General features: G+C 44.7%; 1 protein-coding gene across 9 annotated transcripts in view; it reads right to left on the bottom strand.

Moving 5' to 3' along the window:
* The window catches only part of UNC13B (unc-13 homolog B), a 626,059-nt gene that overhangs the window by 259,065 nt on the left and 343,146 nt on the right, over positions 1 to 23,848 (bottom strand). For 6 of the 9 annotated variants that reach the window (XM_077463165.1, XM_077463167.1, XM_077463166.1 and 3 more), the window contains one exon: positions 13,430 to 13,476. In XM_077463165.1, the coding sequence (XP_077319291.1) occupies positions 13,430 to 13,476 (47 nt within the window). Of the gene's footprint in view, positions 1 to 13,429; positions 13,477 to 21,235; positions 21,259 to 23,848 lie in introns of all 9 variants that reach the window. The other 3 variants (XM_077463164.1, XM_077463162.1, XM_077463163.1) reach the window with 1 other exon arrangement.

Raw genomic sequence — 23,848 nt, 5'->3', positions numbered from 1 at the left:
AAGCTCGCCCGCGAGGGGCCCTCTAATATTCACAACCCTATGTCCGCTTGGATGGTGGGGCTATCACCTCCACTCACGGCGCACGCGCCGTTCAGCTTCGGAGATTTTCCGAAGCTTCGTCTGCTCCGTACTGCGCATGTGCAGTACGGCGCGGACACTATATGATGGCTGGACACTATATGGCACAACACCGGCACTGGGGAGCTACAGTTCATTGAGGGAACCATGAATGCCAACATGTACTGTGACATACTGAAGCAGAGCATGATCAACTCTCTCTGGAGACTGTGCCGCAGGGCAGTATTTCAACATGATAACGACCCCAAACACACCTCCAAGATGACCACTGCCTTGCTAAAGAAGCTGAGGGTAAAGGTGATGGACTGGCCAAGCATGTCTCTAAACTCTATTGAGCATTTGTGGGGCTTCCTCAAATGGAAGGTGGAGGAACGCAAGGTCTCCAACATCCACCAGCTCTGTGATGTCCTCATGGAGGAGTGGAAGAGGAATCCAGTGACAACCTGTGAAGCTCTGGTGACCTCCATGCCCAAGAGGGTTAAGGCAGTGCTGGAAAATACTCACAAGGGTGTACTCACTTTTGTGCGATACTGTATTTAAAACAAATAAAAATAACATTCGGAATGAATATTTCCCTCCATGTGGACGGGGTTCCGAATTAGATAAAGAAATGCATTGCTGTGCACTGAAAGCAGCAATTCGCTCTCTTCCCACATGGGGGGGACTCAGGGGGGCGGGGGGGACACGGGGTCTGAACCATCAGATGAGGGCAGCAGTTTAACATGATGCAGCGCAAAGCCAGCCCAACCCTTTGTAAATAGAACGTATGCAAAACACACCCTGAGGTTTCCTCCCCGGATACTTTTGTTTCAAAGCTGCGGAACTCCAAAGTATGGGATATTAATGAGAGGTTGTTTTAATGTCGGACAGGAAGGACGCCCACTGCGGTGTTACATAACAATGTCGGCATTTTGCTGGCTGTGCAGCATCAGATTTAGTGACTTAACAAGGCTCTTGTACAGCGCTGCTAATCCAGCAAAGGAATCCTGCAAAATATTCAAATATGAGAATCGCTAGACTCCAGCCTGACAGATACATCTCTTCTTATTATCGAATCTTCTATAAAGCCTCACCGGCCCACTTTTCACAGGAAGGTCGGGATGGGGGGGGGGGGGGGGGCTTGGGGCTACATTCATTTTCAGTTTATCAGACAACTTAGAAAAATCCTTTATAACCCTCATAAGACGTCTGTGTAAACCCTGAAGAAGAGAGCTCTGGTGGGGGCAACGCTACGAGAACCAAACCAAACCGCCTGATTGGTTTTTTAACATGAACTGAGAATGAGTGAATCCAACAGCTTGAATTCAGCCACACAGAAAGAATAGGATTGATGACACTCATCTCCAGTATATGGATAGGCTGCATTCTATATGAAGTCCCTGATGTATAGTGAATGGATAGGCTAGGTTCTAGGTGATGTCTCTCTAGTAAATTGATTGGCTATACTCCCAGTGATGTCACTGGTCTCTAATGACTGGCTAGGCTGCACATTCAGTGATGTCATCAGTCTCTAATGACTGGATAGGCTGCACACTCAGTGATGTCAGCGGTCTCTAGTGATTGGATAGGCTGCACACTCAGTGATGTCACCTGTCTCTAATGACTGGATAGGCTGCACACTCAGTGATGTCATCGGTCTCTAATGATTGGATAGGCTGCACACTCAGTGATGTCAGTGGTCTCTAGTGACTGGATAGGCTGCACACTCAGTGATGTCAGCAGTCTCTAGTGATTGGATAGGCTGCACACTCAGTGATGTCAGTGGTCTCTAGTGACTGGATAGGCTGCACACTCAGTGATGTCAGCAGTCTCTAGTGATTGGATAGGCTGCACACTCAGTGATGTCAGTGGTCTCTAGTGACTGGATAGGCTGCACACTCAATGATGTCACTGGTCTCTAGTGAGTGGATAGGCTGCACACTCAGTGATGTCAGTGGTCTCTAGTGACTGGATAGGCTGCACACTCAATGATGTCACTGGTCTCTAGTGAGTGGATAGGCTGCACACTCAGTGATGTCACTGGTCTCTAGTGAGTGGATAGGCTGCACACTCAGTGAAAAAAAAAAAAAAAAAATCATTTTTTTTTTTTTAGCTGCTCATTTTTTTAACCATGGTGAATAATAGTTTTTTTTTTTATTTTTTTTTTTTATAGTAATGGTATACCATACATAAAATCCACGTGGTGACATTTAGTTTGACGTTTTTTTTTTTTTTTTTGGGTATTAGAAAAAGTGCACTGGTAAAATATCTAAGAAAGAAAATGTTAAATATCTTTAATGTTTGTTTTATTTTTAGGAGGAAAATATAATGTGTTTTGTTACTAAAATGTTGATGCTTATTCCTCAGATTAGTTCTATGTCCTGAGTTGATTTATTTAAGGTCTTCAGAACAGGAGACCACAGCCTTCAAAGACAATTCAACAATGGAAGTATTGTTCTAAAGTGTTTTTTTTTTTTTTTTTTCATATGTAAACATTTATGGGTTTCACCCCCCCCCCCCCCCCACTAGCTAAATATTGGTGCAGCCATCTGAGTCTATACTGCCCAGTTTTCTTGTTCCTATTTACAGTATGAAGTGTTAAATCTTTTTTTGTTGTGTTATGATCTGACGTATATGAGTTTTGAAATTTTAAGAGTTTCAATGCCCCAGATCACAGGTGTCAAACAAGGCCCACGGGCTGAATCCGGCCCTCCAGGCCATTTCATGTGGCCCTCGCACCTCTCCTGCAGCTGCAGGAGAGCTCCAGCCCTCCTCTGGTCCTCCTTCAGACCCTGTACTTTCTGCTTTCAAGCAATGCATGCAGCTTCTTCCCAGCAGTAGCATAAGGAAAAGGGTTGCACTGTGATGTTAGGGAGAGTAGAGGACTCAACTTCTTATGGTGGGGTGGCTCTTGACATCTAATGTAAGGGGAGGGGATGTGTTGGACATCTAATCGTACAGATACAACCGGCCCTTTTGAGGACAATCATAATGCTGATGGGGCCCACGATGAAATTGAGCTTGGCACCCCTGGCCTAGATAATTAAGCATCTCCTGTCTTAGACGACGTTTCCACTATAGTGACCCCCCAAAGTCACATAATTCAGAGACTCTGGAGTGTGACTTTGATTCATGTCCACAGTCTCTAGATCAGAGTCGCATCAAGGTAGCGCAAGAACCTTTTCAAAGTTTCTGCAACTTTAAGTCGCAATAGTGGGAACTGAGCCTTATATAGTTTTTGTATATTATTTTATGATGAAAAGTTTTTATTAAGATTGAATTGAATAATTGCTGCTCTAGTTTAAACTATGATGACAAAAAAAAAAAAAAAAGTAATGAATGTATTATTACTACATGTATGTCAGTATTACTACATTGAGTGTTAACATTACTTGGGTATTATTAAGATTTTGAATCAGACCTGTCACAAATCTTCTGCTTTTCTATAGATCTGTCCCCTCTATTCTCAAAGATCAGTAGGTATGCTGGCATTATATAGTAGGTGAGGTTGAGAAGTCCATGAAGTCCAACCTATGTGTGTGATGTATTACTATTAGCATTTAGTTCCAATGCTTTAACTTATAAGGTCTGCGGTTGAGATTAGACCTCCTGTTAATTGAATTAGCTACTTGCCCAGCCAGTACTGCCTTTTCAAGCTGAAGCAGATTGCCTTAGGCTTTCAATAATAATGTCCCAAGCAAGTCTGCCTTTGTGTCTCCAAGTCTATTTTAAGCTAGTTTCCTGTTCGGTGACACCATGCAACTTCACTTATAGATTCCTGTGTGACTGTTTGCATGGCTACTCATTTCTAGCCGTCTTATGTGTCTTTGTGTATCTGTCCCCAATGTCTGTGTGTGTGTCCAGGCACAAACCTGGGTGAGTAAGAGGGCCGCAACCGGGGAACTGTTTGCAGCACAACCCATCTCTACCATTAAGAGCTCTGGAGAAGACAAGGCAGTTCCTTAGACTCTGCGCCTCGGCCCTTTCAAGGGCCCTCACCATTTTTGCATGTGCGGACATGCTGTGTTCTCCCCAGATAGTACCATTAGGTATCCTTCCGGCCTAAGAACCCTTGTATATCAACTGTATCTTGTGAAACTGACTTCCTGTGAACCCTGAACCCCAGTACTGCACTATACCCCTGTCATTCTTGTAAATCCTGTATTCTGTGCTCTCTTGTCTACGTTCCTGTAGAATCACTGATCCAAGATGTATATGATAGCAGCCCCCCTCTGAGAAGCCTATTGTTCATGATAAATGTTTCATTGAATTCAGGATAGTCTAGATTAAATGACAGTTGAATAATATTTTATACTGAATGATAATGGCTTACGTTTTTCTTTTTTTTCTAGATCGTATTTGCCTCTAGAACATAAATTTACTTCAGCAGTAAAAAAAACTCAACGGCTTTATGGGCATTTTTGTTAATGATCAAATGTTGGACTAACAATCTGAGTGACGCCATCTTCATAAATTTCCTCCCTGATTTCGTGGCTTTTTGACATCAGCCACAAACAGCATTGATGGAAAAGAGTGCTTTCAAAAGCTTTGTAAATGTCTGAAGAACTTTGATACTTATCATGTCAGCTGTCTAAAGAGAAAATCAAAAACGCAAAAAGATCTGCACACCTACCGGAAGTTTCTTGTCATGTGGACTGCGATGGTCCTGAAGAAAAGAAGATTATGTATGAACATTGTATGCGTTCTTAAGGTGTTGCAGTGGAGTCTTATAGACTAGCTGTCAAAGTTACAGCGGAGGAATCAACAAAAGACTTGGCGTTCTTCATACATTGTTAGATCAATGTGTAATTTTTTATTTTAGTGATTTTTTTGTATTTTTACATTTTTGTTTAGCCTTCAAAAAAGCAAAATGAGGTTTTTCTGCAGAAGTAAATTGTGTACATAAATTAGGAGAAATATGAACTAGAAAAATATATATTTCAACTAAGATTAGGCAGTTAGAGCGATGTTGGAGCGATTGATAGGAATTGTAGTTGTATCTGCTTTTATTGAAAATGCCATTTGTGTTAGGTTTTATATGATTTAATGGAACTTCGTTTTTTCCATCTTCCCCATTATCTTGACACTTAATATTCACATCTACTTAGGCCCTACACAGCTTTAACTGTCACCAAAAGAATCTCTACACTGAATAGTCAAGAACCCAACTGTCCACATCCACTATGTGAATTGTTTGGTTTAGTGCTGTTATCTTATGTTTTGTTAGTTATGTGGTCAATTTTTAATTTGACCAAAAGATGGGATTGAGCGGGTAAATGGAATCGCCATTTATTTATAAACAATTTTGTCATGATTATCAAAATTGTATTCTGATTAAGCAAGAGTATTTGTTTCAAATACACAGGATGTGTTTTCAAAGCTGTCTTGGTAGTGTCTAAATGCCAATCACACCCCAAGCTGTGAATGGCATTTTCCCAGAGAATCTGGAAGTGACACCTAGGTGCAAAATGACCATCCCTGTGTGAATATAAATACAATTACAACTTGATCAGACCTTCAAAGAGCACAAGACTCCCCCCCCCCCCCTTTTTAGAATGTATAAATATAGTCAGATGCCTAGCTAGTGCAGAACAATAGATTTGAATGTATACCATGCACTGTACAAAGTTTGTTCTCCATGCTTGTGGATAGCTACACGCCTGTATATTAAAACACATCATTTTGAATTTGGCTTCAGCAGTCAACGTAACTGAAAGCCCTTAAGTTCTGGGTTTTTCCCTTAGCACTAGTGACTGGATAGGTTGCACACTCAATGATGTCACTGGTCTCTAGTGACTGGATAGGCTGCGCACTCAGTGATGTCATCAGTCTCTAATGACTGGATAGGCTGCACACTCAGTGATGTCACTGGTCTCTAGTGACTGGATAGGCTGCGCACTCAGTGATGTCATCAGTCTCTAATGACTGGATAGGCTGCACACTCAGTGATGTCAGCGGTCTCTAGTGATTGGATAGGCTGCACACTCAGTGATGTCACCTGTCTCTAATGACTGGATAGGCTGCACACTCAGTGATGTCATCGGTCTCTAATGATTGGATAGGCTGCACACTCAGTGATGTCACTGGTCTCTAGTGACTGGATAGGCTGCGCACTCAGTGATGTCATCAGTCTCTAATGACTGGATAGGCTGCACACTCAGTGATGTCAGCGGTCTCTAGTGATTGGATAGGCTGCACACTCAGTGATGTCACCAGTCTCTAGTGACTGGATAGGCTGCACACTCAGTGATGTCACCAGTCTCTAGTGATTGGATAGGCTGCACACTCAGTGATGTCACCAGTCTCTAGTGATTGGATAGGCTGCACACTCAGTGATGTCACCGGTTTCTACTGACTGGATAGGTTGCACAATCAATGATGTCACTGGTCTCTAGTGACTGGATAGGCTGCACACTCAGTGATGTCATCAGTCTCTGACGACCGGATAAGCTGCACACTCAGTGATGTCAGCGGTCTCTAGTGACTGGATAGGCTGCACACTCAGTGATGTCATCAGTCTCTAATGACTGGATAGGCTGCACACTCAGTGATGTCAGCGGTCTCTAGTGATTGGATAGGCTGCACACTCAGTGATGTCAGCGGTCTCTAGTGATTGGATAGGCTGCACACTCAGTGATGTCACCTGTCTCTAATGACTGGATAGGCTGCACACTCAGTGATGTCATCGGTCTCTAATGATTGGATAGGCTGCACACTCAGTGATGTCAGTGGTCTCTAGTGACTAGATAGGCTGCACACTCAGTGATGTCAGCAGTCTCTAGTGATTGGATAGGCTGCACACTCAGTGATGTCAGCGGTCTCTAGTGACTGGATAGGCTGCACACTCAATGATGTCACTGGTCTCTAGTGAGTGGATAGGCTGCACACTCAGTGATGTCACCGGTCTCTACTGACTGGATAGGTTGCACACTCAATGATGTCAGCGGTCTCTAGTGATTGGATAGGCTGCACACTCAGTGATGTCAGCGGTCTCTAGTGAATGGATAGGCTGCACACTCAGTGATCTCACCTGTCTCTAATGACTGGATAGGCTGCACACTCAGTGATGTCATCGGTCTCTAATGATTGGATAGGCTGCACACTCAGTGATGTCAGTGGTCTCTAGTGACTGGATAGGCTGCACACTCAGTGATGTCACCAGTCTCTAATGATTGGATAGGCTGCACACTCAGTGATGTCAGCAGTCTCTAGTGATTGGATAGGCTGCACACTCAGTGATGTCAGCGGTCTCTAGTGACTGGATAGGCTGCACACTCAATGATGTCACTGGTCTCTAGTGACTGGATAGGCTGCACACTCAGTGATGTCAGCAGTCTCTAGTGATTGGATAGGCTACACACTCAATGATGTCACTGGTCTCTAGTGACTGGATAGGCTGCACACTCAGTGATGTCACTGGTCTCTAGTGACTGGATAGGCTGCACACTCAGTGATGTCACCAGTCTCTAGTGACTGGATAGGCTGCACACTCAGTGATGTCACCAGTCTCTAGTGATTGGATAGGCTGCACACTCAGTGATGTCACCGGTTTCTACTGACTGGATAGGTTGCACAATCAATGATGTCACTGGTCTCTAGTGACTGGATAGGCTGCACACTCAGTGATGTCATCAGTCTCTGACGACCGGATAAGCTGCACACTCAGTGATGTCAGCGGTCTCTAGTGACTGGATAGGCTGCACACTCAGTGATGTCACCGGTCTCTACTGACTGGATAGGTTGCACACTCAATGATGTCACTGGTCTCTAGTGACTGGATAGGCTGCGCACTCAGTGATGTCATCAGTCTCTAATGACTGGATAGGCTGCACACTCAGTGATGTCAGCGGTCTCTAGTGATTGGATAGGCTGCACACTCAGTGATGTCAGCGGTCTCTAGTGATTGGATAGGCTGCACACTCAGTGATGTCACCTGTCTCTAATGACTGGATAGGCTGCACACTCAGTGATGTCATCAGTCTCTAATGATTGGATAGGCTGCACACTCAGTGATGTCAGAGGTCTCTAGTGACTAGATAGGCTGCACACTCAGTGATGTCAGCAGTCTCTAGTGATTGGATAGGCTGCACACTCAGTGATGTCAGCGGTCTCTAGTGACTGGATAGGCTGCACACTCAATGATGTCACTGGTCTCTAGTGAGTGGATAGGCTGCACACTCAGTGATGTCACCGGTCTCTACTGACTGGATAGGTTGCACACTCAATGATGTCAGCGGTCTCTAGTGATTGGATAGGCTGCACACTCAGTGATGTCAGCGGTCTCTAGTGAATGGATAGGCTGCACACTCAGTGATCTCACCTGTCTCTAATGACTGGATAGGCTGCACACTCAGTGATGTCATCGGTCTCTAATGACTGGATAGGCTGCACACTCAGTGATGTCATCGGTCTCTAATGATTGGATAGGCTGCACACTCAGTGATGTCACCTGTCTCTAATGACTGGATAGGCTGCACACTCAGTGATGTCACCAGTCTCTAATGATTGGATAGGCTGCACACTCAGTGATGTCAGTGGTCTCTAGTGACTAGATAGGCTGCACACTCAGTGATGTCAGCAGTCTCTAGTGATTGGATAGGCTGCACACTCAGTGATGTCAGCGGTCTCTAGTGACTGGATAGGCTGCACACTCAATGATGTCACTGGTCTCTAGTGAGTGGATAGGCTGCACACTCAGTGATGTCACCGGTCTCTACTGACTGGATAGGTTGCACACTCAATGATGTCACTGGTCTCTAGTGACTGGATAGGCTGCGCACTCAGTGATGTCATCAGTCTCTAATGACTGGATAGGCTGCACACTCAGTGATGTCAGCGGTCTCTAGTGATTGGATAGGCTGCACACTCAGTGATGTCAGCAGTCTCTAGTGATTGGATAGGCTGCACACTCAGTGATGTCAGTGGTCTCTAGTGACTAGATAGGCTGCACACTCAGTGATGTCAGCAGTCTCTAGTGATTGGATAGGCTGCACACTCAGTGATGTCAGCGGTCTCTAGTGACTGGATAGGCTGCACACTCAATGATGTCACTGGTCTCTAGTGAGTGGATAGGCTGCACACTCAGTGATGTCACCGGTCTCTACTGACTGGATAGGTTGCACACTCAGTGATGTCAGCAGTCTCTAGTGATTGGATAGGCTACACACTCAATGATGTCACTGGTCTCTAGTGACTGGATAGGCTGCACACTCAGTGATGTCACTGGTCTCTAGTGACTGGATAGGCTGCACACTCAGTGATGTCACCAGTCTCTAGTGACTGGATAGGCTGCACACTCAGTGATGTCACCAGTCTCTAGTGATTGGATAGGCTGCACACTCAGTGATGTCACCGGTTTCTACTGACTGGATAGGTTGCACAATCAATGATGTCACTGGTCTCTAGTGACTGGATAGGCTGCACACTCAGTGATGTCATCAGTCTCTGACGACCGGATAAGCTGCACACTCAGTGATGTCAGCGGTCTCTAGTGACTGGATAGGCTGCACACTCAGTGATGTCACCGGTCTCTACTGACTGGATAGGTTGCACACTCAATGATGTCACTGGTCTCTAGTGACTGGATAGGCTGCGCACTCAGTGATGTCATCAGTCTCTAATGACTGGATAGGCTGCACACTCAGTGATGTCAGCGGTCTCTAGTGATTGGATAGGCTGCACACTCAGTGATGTCAGCGGTCTCTAGTGATTGGATAGGCTGCACACTCAGTGATGTCACCTGTCTCTAATGACTGGATAGGCTGCACACTCAGTGATGTCATCGGTCTCTAATGATTGGATAGGCTGCACACTCAGTGATGTCAGTGGTCTCTAGTGACTAGATAGGCTGCACACTCAGTGATGTCAGCAGTCTCTAGTGATTGGATAGGCTGCACACTCAGTGATGTCAGCGGTCTCTAGTGACTGGATAGGCTGCACACTCAATGATGTCACTGGTCTCTAGTGAGTGGATAGGCTGCACACTCAGTGATGTCACCGGTCTCTACTGACTGGATAGGTTGCACACTCAATGATGTCAGCGGTCTCTAGTGATTGGATAGGCTGCACACTCAGTGATGTCAGCGGTCTCTAGTAAATGGATAGGCTGCACACTCAGTGATGTCAGTGGTCTCTAGTGACTGGATAGGCTGCACACTCAGTGATGTCACCAGTCTCTAATGATTGGATAGGCTGCACACTCAGTGATGTCACTGGTCTCTAGTGACTGGATAGGCTGCACACTCAGTGATGTCACCAGTCTCTAGTGACTGGATAGGCTGCACACTTAGTGATGTCACCAGTCTCTAGTGATTGGATAGGCTGCACACTCAGTGATGTCACCGGTTTCTACTGACTGGATAGGTTGCACACTCAATGATGTCACTGGTCTCTAGTGACTGGATAGGCTGCACACTCAGTGATGTCATCAGTCTCTGACGACCGGATAAGCTGCACACTCAGTGATGTCAGCGGTCTCTAGTGATTGGATAGGCTGCACACTCAGTGATGTCAGCGGTCTCTAGTGATTGGATAGGCTGCACACTCAATGATGTCACTGGTCTCTAGTGAGTGGATAGACTGCGCAATCAGAGACAATAAAAAAAAAATCTCATAGAAGTTCTAACTCTTGCAAAAACATAAGAAAATGCTTTGATTGGTGTTCTGTTTTAAAAATGGGAATTCTAGTGTAGAAATAAGACTATATTGTCTACATTCACTAATGGCTCCTTCATTAGTAGTCATTAAGGCCGTTCCATTGTCATCAAACAATAAAAAGATGAAAGAGACAACATGCAGAAAAGAAGATATGAAAGAGGCTTTACATGTTGTGTTCTGCAGAGCAATATATCATCGGCAAGTTACGGGTTTGATTAAATGTGTTATTTTACAATATTTATGCAACGAGAAGCCAAAGGTAGAGTTCTTTTGTGTCGTGTAAAGATCTACGGGTCCGATGGCATTTCATCTTCAAGGAGAAGTACAGGGAAAGCTTGTTTGGCTGTACTTCTCCTGTGGATCACAAGAATGCAGTTCCTTTTGCACCCCCTGTGACCTGTTTTCAGAAGACAGCGGGCTGAAGTCCGCCGTCTGCTGACGTCACAGAGACAGGCTCGGGCAAGATCAAGACAATGGAGTCGGGATTCGCCCGCATGCCTGCAACGGAACCCGGCTCATCCTCTCATCAAGTTCCTGAGAGCCTGAGCCGGCTGCTTCTGCCCCCTCCACAGCCCATCGCTGCAGTGGGGGGGGGGGGGGGGGGCAGAGCAATCAGCGGTGACTGATAGTCAGCAGCTCTCTGCTCCGAGTGCTCTGAGAACCGAGCGATCAGCGGTATTTGATCACACAGTTCTCAGTGTTAAAGGCGTCGTGGGACAGCTGTGGAATCGGACTGATGCTGCATCCAACTAGCTAAGAATGATTATTAAATAAAAAGAACACATATACAGTACTTCTCTTTTAAAGCCAAAACAAACTGTATCTGAGCACCACAAACTGAAAACACTACTGAAATCATTTTTAATATTCAAAGCAAATTTGTCCACCCATCCAGGCTTTATTTGCTTGAGAAACACCTTTGAAAAACATCCCCCTAGCAGTTCTAGCTGTGGCCATCTTGAGTAAGGGCAGATTATTAATTTAGCTGGAAACCATCTGCCCTTAGCTCAGGCATGCAGGCAGGGGGGTGTGCTTAGCTGAGAAAGCCCTTCCCCTAGATCAGGGGTTTCCAAACTTTTTAAACAAGAGGCCTGTTTCTTCAGACTTTAGGAGGGCTGGATTGTGGAAGCAGAAAATGTCTTGGTGTCAGCGGGAGTAAACAAAGCCAAATCCTTAGTGGGATGAATAGTGCCCCATCATTGGTGTCAGTGGGATGAATAGTGCCCCATCATTGGTGTCAGTGGGATGAATAGTGTCCCATCATTGGTGTCAGTGGGATGAATAGTGCCCCATCATTGGTGTCAGTGGGATGAATAGTGTCCCATCATTGGTGTCAGTGGGATGAATAGTGTCCCGTCATTGGTGTCAGTGGGATGAATAGTGTCCCATCATTGGTGTCAGTGGGATGAATAGTGTCCCGTCATTGGTGTCAGTGGGAGGAATAGTGCCCCATCATTGGTATCAGTGGGAGGAATAGTGCCCCATCATTGGTATCAGTGGGAGGAATAGTGCCCCATCATTGGTATCAGTGGGAGGAATAGTGCCCCATCATTGGTGTAAGTGGGAGGAATAGTGTCCCATCATTGGTGTAAGTGGGAGGAATAGTGTCCCATCATTGGTGTAAGTGGGATGAATAGAGCCCCATCATTGGTGTAAGTGGGATGAATAGAGCCCCATCATTGGTATCAGTGGAATGAATTGTGCCCTATCATTGGTGTAAGTGGGATGAATAGTGTCCCATCACTGGTTTCAGTGGGATGAATAGTGCCCCATCATTGGTGTAAGTGGGAGGAATAGTGCCCCATCTTTGGTGTAAGTGGGAGGAATAGTGCCTCATCATTGGTGTAAGTGGGAGGAATTATGCCCAAATTGGTGGTGTCACTGGGAGGAATAGTACGCTAATGTTGGTGTCAGTGGCAAGAATAATGTCTCTGTAGTCGGTTTCAGTAAGAGAAATAATGCCCCAAGGGCTGGATAAACACAAGCAAAGGGCCTTTTCCAGCCCTTGGGGCCACAATATGAAGACCACTGCTCTAAATGAAAGGGAAAGGAGATGCCCATGAGGACTCCTGGGATATGTGACATCATTTTGCATTGGCCAGAAACCAGGAAACAAAAGAATAAATAAAAAAAAAAAAAAAAAATCAAAGCGTAAGGCCGCGTACACACGAGAGGATTTTCCGTCCAACTAAGTCCGTCAGACAATCCGACAGACAGTCCGTCCAACTTTCGAATGAACGGACTTGACCACACACAATGAACAGACAGTCCGCCGAAAGTTTGCGTGATGACGTGTACAGCACGTACGACGGGACTAGAAATCCGACGTCCAATACACTGCAATGCAACCTTCGGCCGTGTAAATCCTTTCTGAGCATGTGCCATACTTAGTCCGTCCAACTTGCCTACTCACGAGCGGACTGTCCGCTGAAACGTGTTTCAGCGGACAATATTACGGAAATTCCGAAATACTTAGTCCGCCAGACTGTCCGCTGAAAAAGTCAGCTGAAGCCCACACACAAGCAGATTGTCCGCTGAAACACGTTTCAGCGGACTAAGTTGGATGGACAATCCTCTCGTGTGTACGCGGCCTAAGGATTGAGATAATGAATGTGAATTGAGAGCTTTTAGATCCACTTTAATGTTTCTCAGATAAGGGCGGTGATGGCGGATATGAGCCAGGCATGTACACAAATCACAACACTCACACACTCACCCGCCTTTAAACCAAGGAGGTTTGGATGGATCTCCATCGTCCTGGGTCTGAAGTTGAAAGAAAAGAAGTTAATAGTTGAAAAAAAAATGCAAGGAGATCATTTAAATATCACAAAAGACGCACAAAGACTTCCGGAGTCACACTCAACATTGCACACAACACAACAATACACACATGCGGTTTTCCAGTACATGCAACACAGTGTATACATTTTCCCATTTTCATTACACACATCACATATACTCATCCTCCTGTCTCCAGTATACACACAACACACATCACATATACTCATCCTCCTGTCTCCAGTATACACAACACACACATCACATATACTCATCCTCCTGTCTCCAGTATACACAACACACATCACATATACTCATCCTCTTGTCTCCAGTATACACAACACACATCACATATACTCATCCTCCTGTCTCCAGTATACACACAACACACATCACATATACTCATCCTCCTGTCTCCAGTATACACACAACACACATCACATATACTCATCCTCCTGTCTCCAGTATACACACAACACACATCACATATACTCATCCTCCTGTCTCCAGTATACACACAACACACATTACATATACTCATCCTCCTGTCTCCAGTATACACACAACACACATCACATATACTCATCCTCCTGTCTCCAGTATACACACAACACACATTACATATACTCATCCTCCTGTCTCCAGTATACACACAACACACATTACATATACTCATCCTCCTGTCTCCAGTATACACAACACACACATCACATATACTCATCCTCCTGTCTCCAGTATACACAACACACATCACATATACTCATCCTCCTGTCTCCAGTATACACAACACACACATCACATATACTCATCCTCCTGTCTCCAGTATACACACAACACACATCACATATACTCATCCTCCTGTCTCCAGTATACACACAACACACATTACATATACTCATCCTCCTGTCTCCAGTATACACAACACACACATCACATATACTCATCCTCCTGTCTCCAGTATACACAACACACATCACATATACTCATCCTCCTGTCTCCAGTATACACAACACACATCACATATACTCATCCTCCTGTCTCCAGTATACACACAACACACATCACATATACTCATCCTCCTGTCTCCAGTATACACACAACACACATCACATATACTCATCCTCCTGTCTCCAGTATACACACAACACACATTACATATACTCATCCTCCTGTCTCCAGTATACACACAACACACATCACATATACTCATCCTCCTGTCTCCAGTATACACACAACACACATTACATATACTCATCCTCCTGTCTCCAGTATACACACAACACACATCACATATACTCATCCTCCTGTCTCCAGTATACACACAACACACATCACATATACTCATCCTCCTGTCTCCAGTATACACACAACACACATTACATATACTCATCCTCCTGTCTCCAGTATACACAACACACACATCACATATACTCATCCTCCTGTCTCCAGTATACACAACACACATCACATATACTCATCCTCCTGTCTCCAGTATACACACAACACACATCACATATACTCATCCTCCTGTCTCCAGTATACACACAACACACATCACATATACTCATCCTCCTGTCTCCAGTATACACACAACACACATCACATATACTCATCCTCCTGTCTCCAGTATACACAACACACATCACATATACTCATCCTCCTGTCTCCAGTATACACAACACACATCACATATACTCATCCTCCTGTCTCCAGTATACACACAACACACATCACATATACTCATCCTCCTGTCTCCAGTATACACAACACACACATCACATATACTCATCCTCCTGTCTCCAGTATACACACAACACACATCACATATACTCATCCTCCTGTCTCCAGTATACACACAACACACATCACATATACTCATCCTCCTGTCTCCAGTATACACACAACACACATCACATATACTCATCCTCCTGTCTCCAGTATACACAACACACATCACATATACTCATCCTCCTGTCTCCAGTATACACACAACACACATCACATATACTCATCCTCCTGTCTCCAGTATACACAACACACATCACATATACTCATCCTCCTGTCTCCAGTATACACACACATCACATATACTCATCCTCCTGTCTCCAGTATACACACAACACACATCACATATACTCATCCTCCTGTCTCCAGTATACACACAACACACACATCACATATACTCATCCTCCTGTCTCCAGTATACACAACACACATCACATATACTCATCCTCCTGTCTCCAGTATACACAACACACATCACATATACTCATCCTCCTGTCTCCAGTATATACACAACACACATCACATATACTCATCCTCCTGTCTCCAGTATATACACAACACACACAAAATACACCAGATCCGGCTCCCAACATGCTCCAATATACATCTCCTGCTTCCAGTCTACATGTCACATATATACACGTTTCCAGGAAGAATGCGAGTATCACCCCAAAGATTCTGCCGTCTGGAAAGGTTTATATCCACACAGAAATCCAAGGTAACTCATGGGTTTGAGGGGTTAAAAATATACCGCCCTCCACAGGGTTTACTCCTAGTTGCTGGAAGTCCATTGAAGGACTTTATCACATGATAACCAAGTCCTTGTCCTATCAGCTAACAGAGCTGCAAACCCTGATGAAGAGGGTTTTCAGCCTGGGAAACGATTTGTATTTCTATGATACAAACACTTTCAGACTAGAGAATCTTTAGTGTCACGCTCTTATTTACCTACTTTCTCTAGATTTTATCTGAGACACCCCAATGTGGGGGGGGGGGGGGGGGTCCTCCATACCAGAATGAGGAGTAACCCTAGATTCAGCACCTCTCTTTTTATACTTCTTCATATACATCTTGTCCTGATTCCGTAATACACATCACATCACCCTTCCATTACCAGAACACGACGGGCACCTACAATTCCTCTGTAGATCAACACGCAGGCCACACAGGATATGATATGTTTACACATTCCTGTTACAGTGCCTGGAAAAAGTATTCCTACCCCCTTGAAATATTCCACATTTTCACATGTTACGAAAAAAGCTAAATGTATTTTATTGGGGTTTTATGTGATAGACCAACACAAAGTGTCACATAATTGTGAAGTGGAAGTAAAATGATAAATAGTTTTCAAAATCTTTTACAGATAAATATGAGAGAAGTGTGGGGTACATTTGTATGGCGCCCCCTGGAGTCAATACTTTGTAGAACCTCCTTTCACTGCAATTACAGCTACAAGTCTTTTTGGGGATGTCTCTACCAGCTTTGTACATCTGGATCAGCCTTTCTCAACCTTTTAAACACATTAGAACCTTGAAATAGTTCTCCGGTCTCGAGGAAACCCCTGCTAAAAATTAGAAATGTACAACTCATGATACATTAGTGTGATGGTCAGTGGGAAGAATGGTCCTTACACTTGTGATCATTGGGAAGAATTACCTCCTTACTGAGAGCTAAAAAGATCAATGGTGTCGGTGGGAACTTATCTGAGAGGCAGAAATGGCCCAATGCTGAAGGAACCCCTACAACCTCTGGAGGAACCCTGGTTGGGAATCGCTGATCTAGAGAGGGACATTTCTGGCCATTCTTCTCTGCAAAATATCTCAAGTTCTGTCAGATTGGATGGAGAGCGTCTGTGAACAGCAATTTCCAAGTCTTGCCACAGATTCTCAATGTGATTTAGGTCTGGACTGTGACTGGGCCATTCTAACACATGAATATGCTTTGATGTAAACCATTCCATTGTAGCTCTGGCTGTATGTTTCGGGTCGTTTTCCTGCTGGAAGGTGAACCTCCACCCCGGTCTCAAGTCTTTTGTAGACTCTAATGCAGTGCACACACAACCAGCATTTCCATCAGAATGAACTCTGACGGACTCCCACTGAAACAGACTTGCCTACACACAATCATACCAAAGTCTGATCGTTTAATGCCAAGACGTACCATGGGACTAGAAAAAGAAAGTTCAATAGCCAGTAGCCAACAGCTGCCCTTGCGTCGTCGTTGGTCCGTCAAACCTGCATACAGACGAGCCGTTTTCTCGATAGGAACTGGTTCCGGCAGAGTTCTGGCGGAAAGATTTGAAACATGTTCTATTTCTTAAGTCCGTCAGATTTTTTGACAGAAAAGGTCAGATGAAGCCCACACACGATCAAATTGTCAGACTGATTTGTTCCGTCTGAACTTTGCTGTCGTGTGTACGGGGCATAACAGGTATTCTTCTAAGATTTCCCTGTATTTGGCTCCATCCATCTTCCCATCAACTCTGATCAGCTTCCCTGTCCCTGCTGAAGAAAAGCATCCCCACCACATGATGCTGCCACCACCATGTTTCACGGTGTGTTCAGGGTGATGTTCAGTGTTAGTTTTCCACCACACATAGCTTTTTTCTTTCAGGCCAAAAAGTTCAGTTTTGGTCTCATCTGACCAGAGCACCTTTTTCTACATGTTTGCTGTGTCCCCCACATGGCTTCTCACCAACTGCAAACAGGACTTCTTATGACTTTCTTTCAACAATGTCTTTCTTCTTGTCACTCTTCCATAAAGGTCAGATTTGTGGAGAGACGACTAATAGTTGTCCTGTGGACAGATTCTCCCCCCTGAGCTGTGGATCTCTGCAGCTCCTCCAGAGTTACCATGGGCCTCTTGGCTGCTTCTCTGATGAATGCTCTCCTTGCCCGGCTGGTCAGTTTAGGTGGACGGCCATGTCTTGGTAGGTTTGCAGTTGTGCCATACTCTTTCCATTTTCGGATGATGGATTGAACAGAGCTCCGTGAGATGTTCAAAGCTTGGGACATTTTTCTTATAACGTAACCCTGTTTTATACTTCTTCACAGCTTTATCCCTGACCTGTCTGGTGTGTTCCTTGGCCTTCATGGTGCTGTTTGTTCACTAAGGTTCTCTAGCAAACCTCTGAGGGCTTCACAGAACAGCTGTATTTATACTGAGATTAAATCACACACAGGTGGACTCTATTTACTAATTAGGTGATTTCTGAAGGCGATTGGTTACACTAGATTTTAGTTAGGGGTATCAGAGTAAAGAGGGCTGAATACAAACGTGCCCCCCACACTTTTCAGATATTTATTTGTAAAAAAAAAAAAAAAAAAAAAAATTGAAAACCATTTATCATTTTCATAGTTACATAGTTAGTCAGGTTGAAAAAAGACACAAGTCCATCCAGTTCAACCTTAAAAACAAATAAATAAAATAAAAAATAATCGTACAATCCAAATACCCAATTTTATGCCCACAATTGATCCAGAGGAAGGCGAAAAAAAACCCCAGCAGAGCATGCTCCAATTTGCTACAGCAGGGGAAAACAATTCCTTCCTGATCCCCCCCTGATTTCCTTCCACTTCACAATTATGTGCCAATTTGTGTTGGTTCATCACATAAAATCCCAATAAAATACGTTTTCTTTTTTGGTTGTAACATGAGAAAATGTGGAAAATTTCAAGGGGTATGAATACTTTTTCACCGCACTGCATTTCTGCTATACACACAGTCACACCAAAAAAATAAAAAAATAAAAAAAAAAACACTTTCTAGCACTTTCACTGTATTTGTTCCCCATGTACCAAACAGGATCTGTCCTGCATGAACCACGCAAACTCTGTTGCCTGTGCACTGAGACTCTTCCTCATGAACCCAACAGGCTCTGTTGCCTGTGCACTCACCAGGCTCTGTTGCCTGTGCACTCACCAGGCTCTGTTGCCTGTGCACACACCAGGCTCTGTTGCCTGTGCACTCACCAGGCTCTGTTGCCTGTGCACTCACCAGGCTCTGACCTCCATGTACTAAAAAAAGCAAAATAAAAAAATAAAAATAAATAAAAAGACTTTGTTCCTCTTCACCAAAGATGCTCTGTTCCTCTGTACTAAAACTGGTGAGCACAGAACTTGAAGCAGCTGTGCACAGTAACCAATCAGCTTCAGATTGTTTTATTAACCACTTCAGCCCCGAAAGATTTTACCCCCCTTCCTGAGCTGACCATTTTTTGCGGTTTGGCACTTCATCGCTTTAACTGACAATTGCGCAGTCGTGCGACGCTGTACCCATACAAAATTGACGTCCTTTTTTCCCCCACAAATAGAGCTTTCTTTGGGTCGTATTTGATCAGTTTTTATTTTTTTGCGCTATAAACAAAAAAAGAGCGACAATTTTGACAAAAAAAAAAACAAAAACAAAATATTTTGTACTTTTTGCTATAATAAATATCCCACATTTAAAAAAAAAAAAATTCTCAGTTTAGGCCGATATGTATTCTTCTACATAGGTAATAAAAAAAAAATTTTTGGGCAATAAAAATTGAAATAAGCGTATATTGATTGGTTTGCGCAAAAGTTATAGTGTCTATATTTTTTACTTTTTGCTATAATAAATATCCCCAAAAAATATATATAAAAAAAACTAATTTTTTCCTCAGTTTAGGCTGATATGTATTCTTCTACATATTTTTGGTAAAAAAAAAAAAAAAACCCAATATGTGTATATTGATTGGTTTGCGCAAAAGTTTTAGCATCTACAAAATAGGGGATAGATTCATGGCATTTTTATCATTTTTTTTTATTAGTAATGGCGGCGATCTGCGATTTCTATGCCCTGTGACTTTCCGATGACAAAATACATCTTATTTTTTTCCCGCCGGATTTTGGCCCAAACTCGTCTTGCATACACACGGTCGCACAAAGTTGTTGGAAAATCCGATCGTTCAGAACGCGGTGACGTAGAACGCGTACGACGGGACTATAAACGGGCCAGTAGCCAATAGCTTTCGTCTCGTCATTTATTCGGAGCAAGCGTGGCACTTTGTCCTTCGTAATTCTCTACACACATTTGGAATGTAAACAATTGCATTATGTTGTTGCATTTTGTTGCATTTTGTTGTTAGCTCCAGCTCTCAAACTTTGTGTGTTGGAAATTCCGACGGAAAACGTCCGATGGCGCGCGATCGGATTTTTCATCAGCGCGATCCGACCGCCCTTTTTCCGTCGGAAAGCCAGACCGTGTGAACAGGGCATTATCGTGACTGCGACATTATGGCAGACACTTTTAACACTATTTTGGGACCATTGTTATTTATACAGCGATCAGTGCTATAAAAATGCACTGATTACTGTGTAAATGACACTGGCAAGAAAGGGGTAGAACACTAGGGGGGCGATCAAGGGGTTACGTGTGTCCTAGGGAGTGATTCTAACTGTGGGGGGGATGGGCTACCTAGGATATAACAGCGATCACTGCTCCCGATGACAGGGAGCGGTGATCTCTGTCATGTCACAAGGCAGAACACAGAAATGCCTTGTTTACATAGGCATCTCCCCGTTCTGCCTCTACACACCGCAATCGCGGGCCGCCGGCGAACACCGAGTTCCTGGGACCCGCGGGTGCGCGCCGGCCTGATAGGCGGCAAATTTAAAGGGACGTACAGGTACGCCCATTTGCCTGCCTGTGCCATTCTGCCGACGTACATCTGTGTGTGGCGGTCGGCAAACGACTAAGCTCCGACAATACAACCTAGAAGCCGATTGGTTACTTTGCACAGCTACATTCTGTGTGTGCCAGTTTTTGTAAATCTCTTCCTCGGTGTCTCTGCACGTAGCACCTCCGGCCTTTATTAGCAGCACTCATATCACCAATCACACATAATAACCACAACCATGACAGGAGGGCACACATACATAAGCATAGGGGGGAACGGGAGGGGGAGGGGGGCAGGTATAAAAACGCAAATAACCTGAAATTCAGCTCTATTCCCCTCTGTGGAAGAAAAAAAAAAAAAGGAGGAGGAAGAGAAGGTTAATACAGACTCTGTGTGTCCTACCGGGTGTAAGACCTTCCAGGACAAATGGGGACACGTGTGGAGGTGACAAGGTGGTTCATGCAACTTTAACCCGCAACCCCAACCACGGCCAACGACGTGCCACCAAAAGGACAAATGGAGCGAGGACCAGGATGATGGTGTATGTGGTCTGCAAGGTGGATTAGTGAGCTTCTGTATCCATCAGAGGTGTTTAATTAGACACTAAAGGGAGGTAAATGATGCCCTTAGTATCCAATCAGCTCCCTCAATTTATTTTCCAGCCTAGATGGGATGCTGATTGATATACATGGGGTATATATATATATACACACATACACAAACATGCACCATTTCCGCCAAAAAATAAGACCTAGTGTGATTGTTGGTGATGGCTCCAATATAAGCCCCACCCCCCAAATAAGCCCTAGTTAAAGTCCTTGCAGGTCTTATTTTCAGGGTAGGGCTTATTTTCGGGGAAACAGGGTAGGGCTTATTTGGGGGGTAGGGCTTATATTGGAGCCATCACCGATAATTACGCTAGGTCTTATTTTCGGGGGAAACAAGGTATATATATGATCTTGTTTTATCACATGGTAATGTCATCCTCTACCACAGAAGAGACACGAGAGGACAAGAACCAGAATTTAGCAGCTGTTGTCTTTTTTTTTTTTTTTTTTTTTTTTTTACATAATGAAAGGTCTATGTTATCAGATTCTCTGAAAAAAGATCTTCAAATCAAACTCTCCGAAAGATTTAAAAAAAAAAAAAATGTTTTTTCCTATGGTGCAAAGAATGAGGAGGAAAGAGGTAGAAGGACAAGGGGGGGGGGGGAGGAGGAGGAGGAGAAAAGGGAAGGCAGAGGAATAAGAATAAGTGGGTAAGGGGAGGAGCAAAGGGAAGCCAGAGGAGCTGGAAGAGAGGAGGAAGGGGAAGGCAGAGGAACCTGAGGAGGAAAAGGAAGGCAGGGAGAGAGGTAGAGGAAAGGGAAGGCAGGGGACAGAGAAGAGGGAGCGAGGAGGAGGAAAGGGAAGGAAGGGGAACCGGAAGGAGGAGGAAAGGGAAGGCAGGGGAACAAGAAGAGGGAGCGAGAAGGAGGAAAGGGAAGGAGGGGGACCGGAAGGAGGAGAGAGGAGGGAGAAAGGGAAGGTAACGTAACCAAAAAAGGGAGAGGGAGGAGGAGGAAAGGGAAGGCAGGGAAATCAGAAGAGGGAGAGAGGAGGAAAGGGAATGTATGGGTACCAAAAGAGGAGGAAAGGGAAAGCAGGGGAACCGGAAGGAGGAGGAAAGGAAAGGCAGGGGAACCGGAAGGAGGAGGAGGAAAGGGAAGGCAGGGGAACGAGAAGAGGGAGCGAGGAGGAGAAAAGGGGAGGCAGGGGAACCGGAAGGAGGAGGAAAGGGAAGGCAGGGGAATGAGAAGAGGGAGAGAGAAGGAAAAGGAATTCAGGGGTACCGAAGGAGGAGGAAAGGGAAGGCAGGGGAACTGGAAGGAGGAGAGAGGAAGAGGAAAGGGAAGGCAGGGGAACCAGAAGAGGGAGCGAGGAGGAGGAAAGGGGAGGCAGGGGAACCGGAAGGAGGAGGAAAGGGAAGGCAGGGGAATGAGAAGAGGGAGAGAGAAGGAAAGGGAATTCAGGGGTACCGAAGGAGGAGGAAAGGGAAGGCAGGGGAACTGGAAGGAGGAGAGAGGAAGAGGAAAGGGAAGGCAGGGGAACCAGAAAAGGGAGAGAGGAGCAGAATAGGGAAGGCAGAGGAACTGGAAAAGGGAGCGAGAGGAGGGGGAAAGGAAAGGCAGGGGTACCGGAGAGAGGTGGAGGAAAGGGAAGGCAGGTGAACGAGAAGAGGGAGTGAAGAGGAGGAAAGGGAAGGCAGGGGAATTGGAGAGGAGGAGGAGGAGGAAAGAGAAGGCAGGGGAACTGAAAAAGGGAGAGAAGAGAAGGAGGAGGCGGAAAGGGAAGGCAGGGAAACCAGAAGAGGGAAAGAGGAGGAGAAAAGGGAAGGCAGAAGAGCCAGAAAAGTATTAGGTGAGGAGGAAAGGAGTGGCAGAGAAACTGGAAGTATGTAAGGGAAGGAGGGAAAAGAAAGGAGCCTGGAAGGGGGAGATGGAACACGGAGGAGCTGGAAGTGGGAAAGGGCAGGAGGAAAGGGAACACAGATGTGGATAAGGGAAGGAAGGAAGAAAGGGAAAAACAGAAAAGGATGGCAGAGGAAAGGGCTTGGGGAAAAGGAGAACAGGAAATTAAAAACAAACATTCATATGGGAAAGAGGAAACAGCAAAGAGAAAAGTACTTAGAAAAGTTCATGAAAAACTAAACGAAGGGGAAGGAAAACTGGAGAAGGGGGAAGAAATGTGAAGCTAATGGACTAAAAAATACCATTATTTTTTATTCTTGCCAACATAATGCCATACATCATTCTGTGACCCGGGTATCAGACCCAACAAAATGAATATGATTTCAGAGTTTAACACCTCAATCAATTTAGTTATAAATTGAAAAAATAAATAACTGACAGAAATAGTGTCCTGCACATAATACCAACCAGATCCACCC

Source organism: Lithobates pipiens, unplaced genomic scaffold, assembly GCF_037356315.1.
Source record: "Lithobates pipiens isolate NorthernLeopardFrog02 unplaced genomic scaffold, aLitPip1_a1.2 Scaffold_3, whole genome shotgun sequence".
NCBI lineage: Eukaryota > Metazoa > Chordata > Amphibia > Anura > Ranidae > Lithobates > Lithobates pipiens.
Note: the sequence above shows the minus strand (reverse complement) of the source record. Positions and strands in the feature narration are given on the sequence as shown.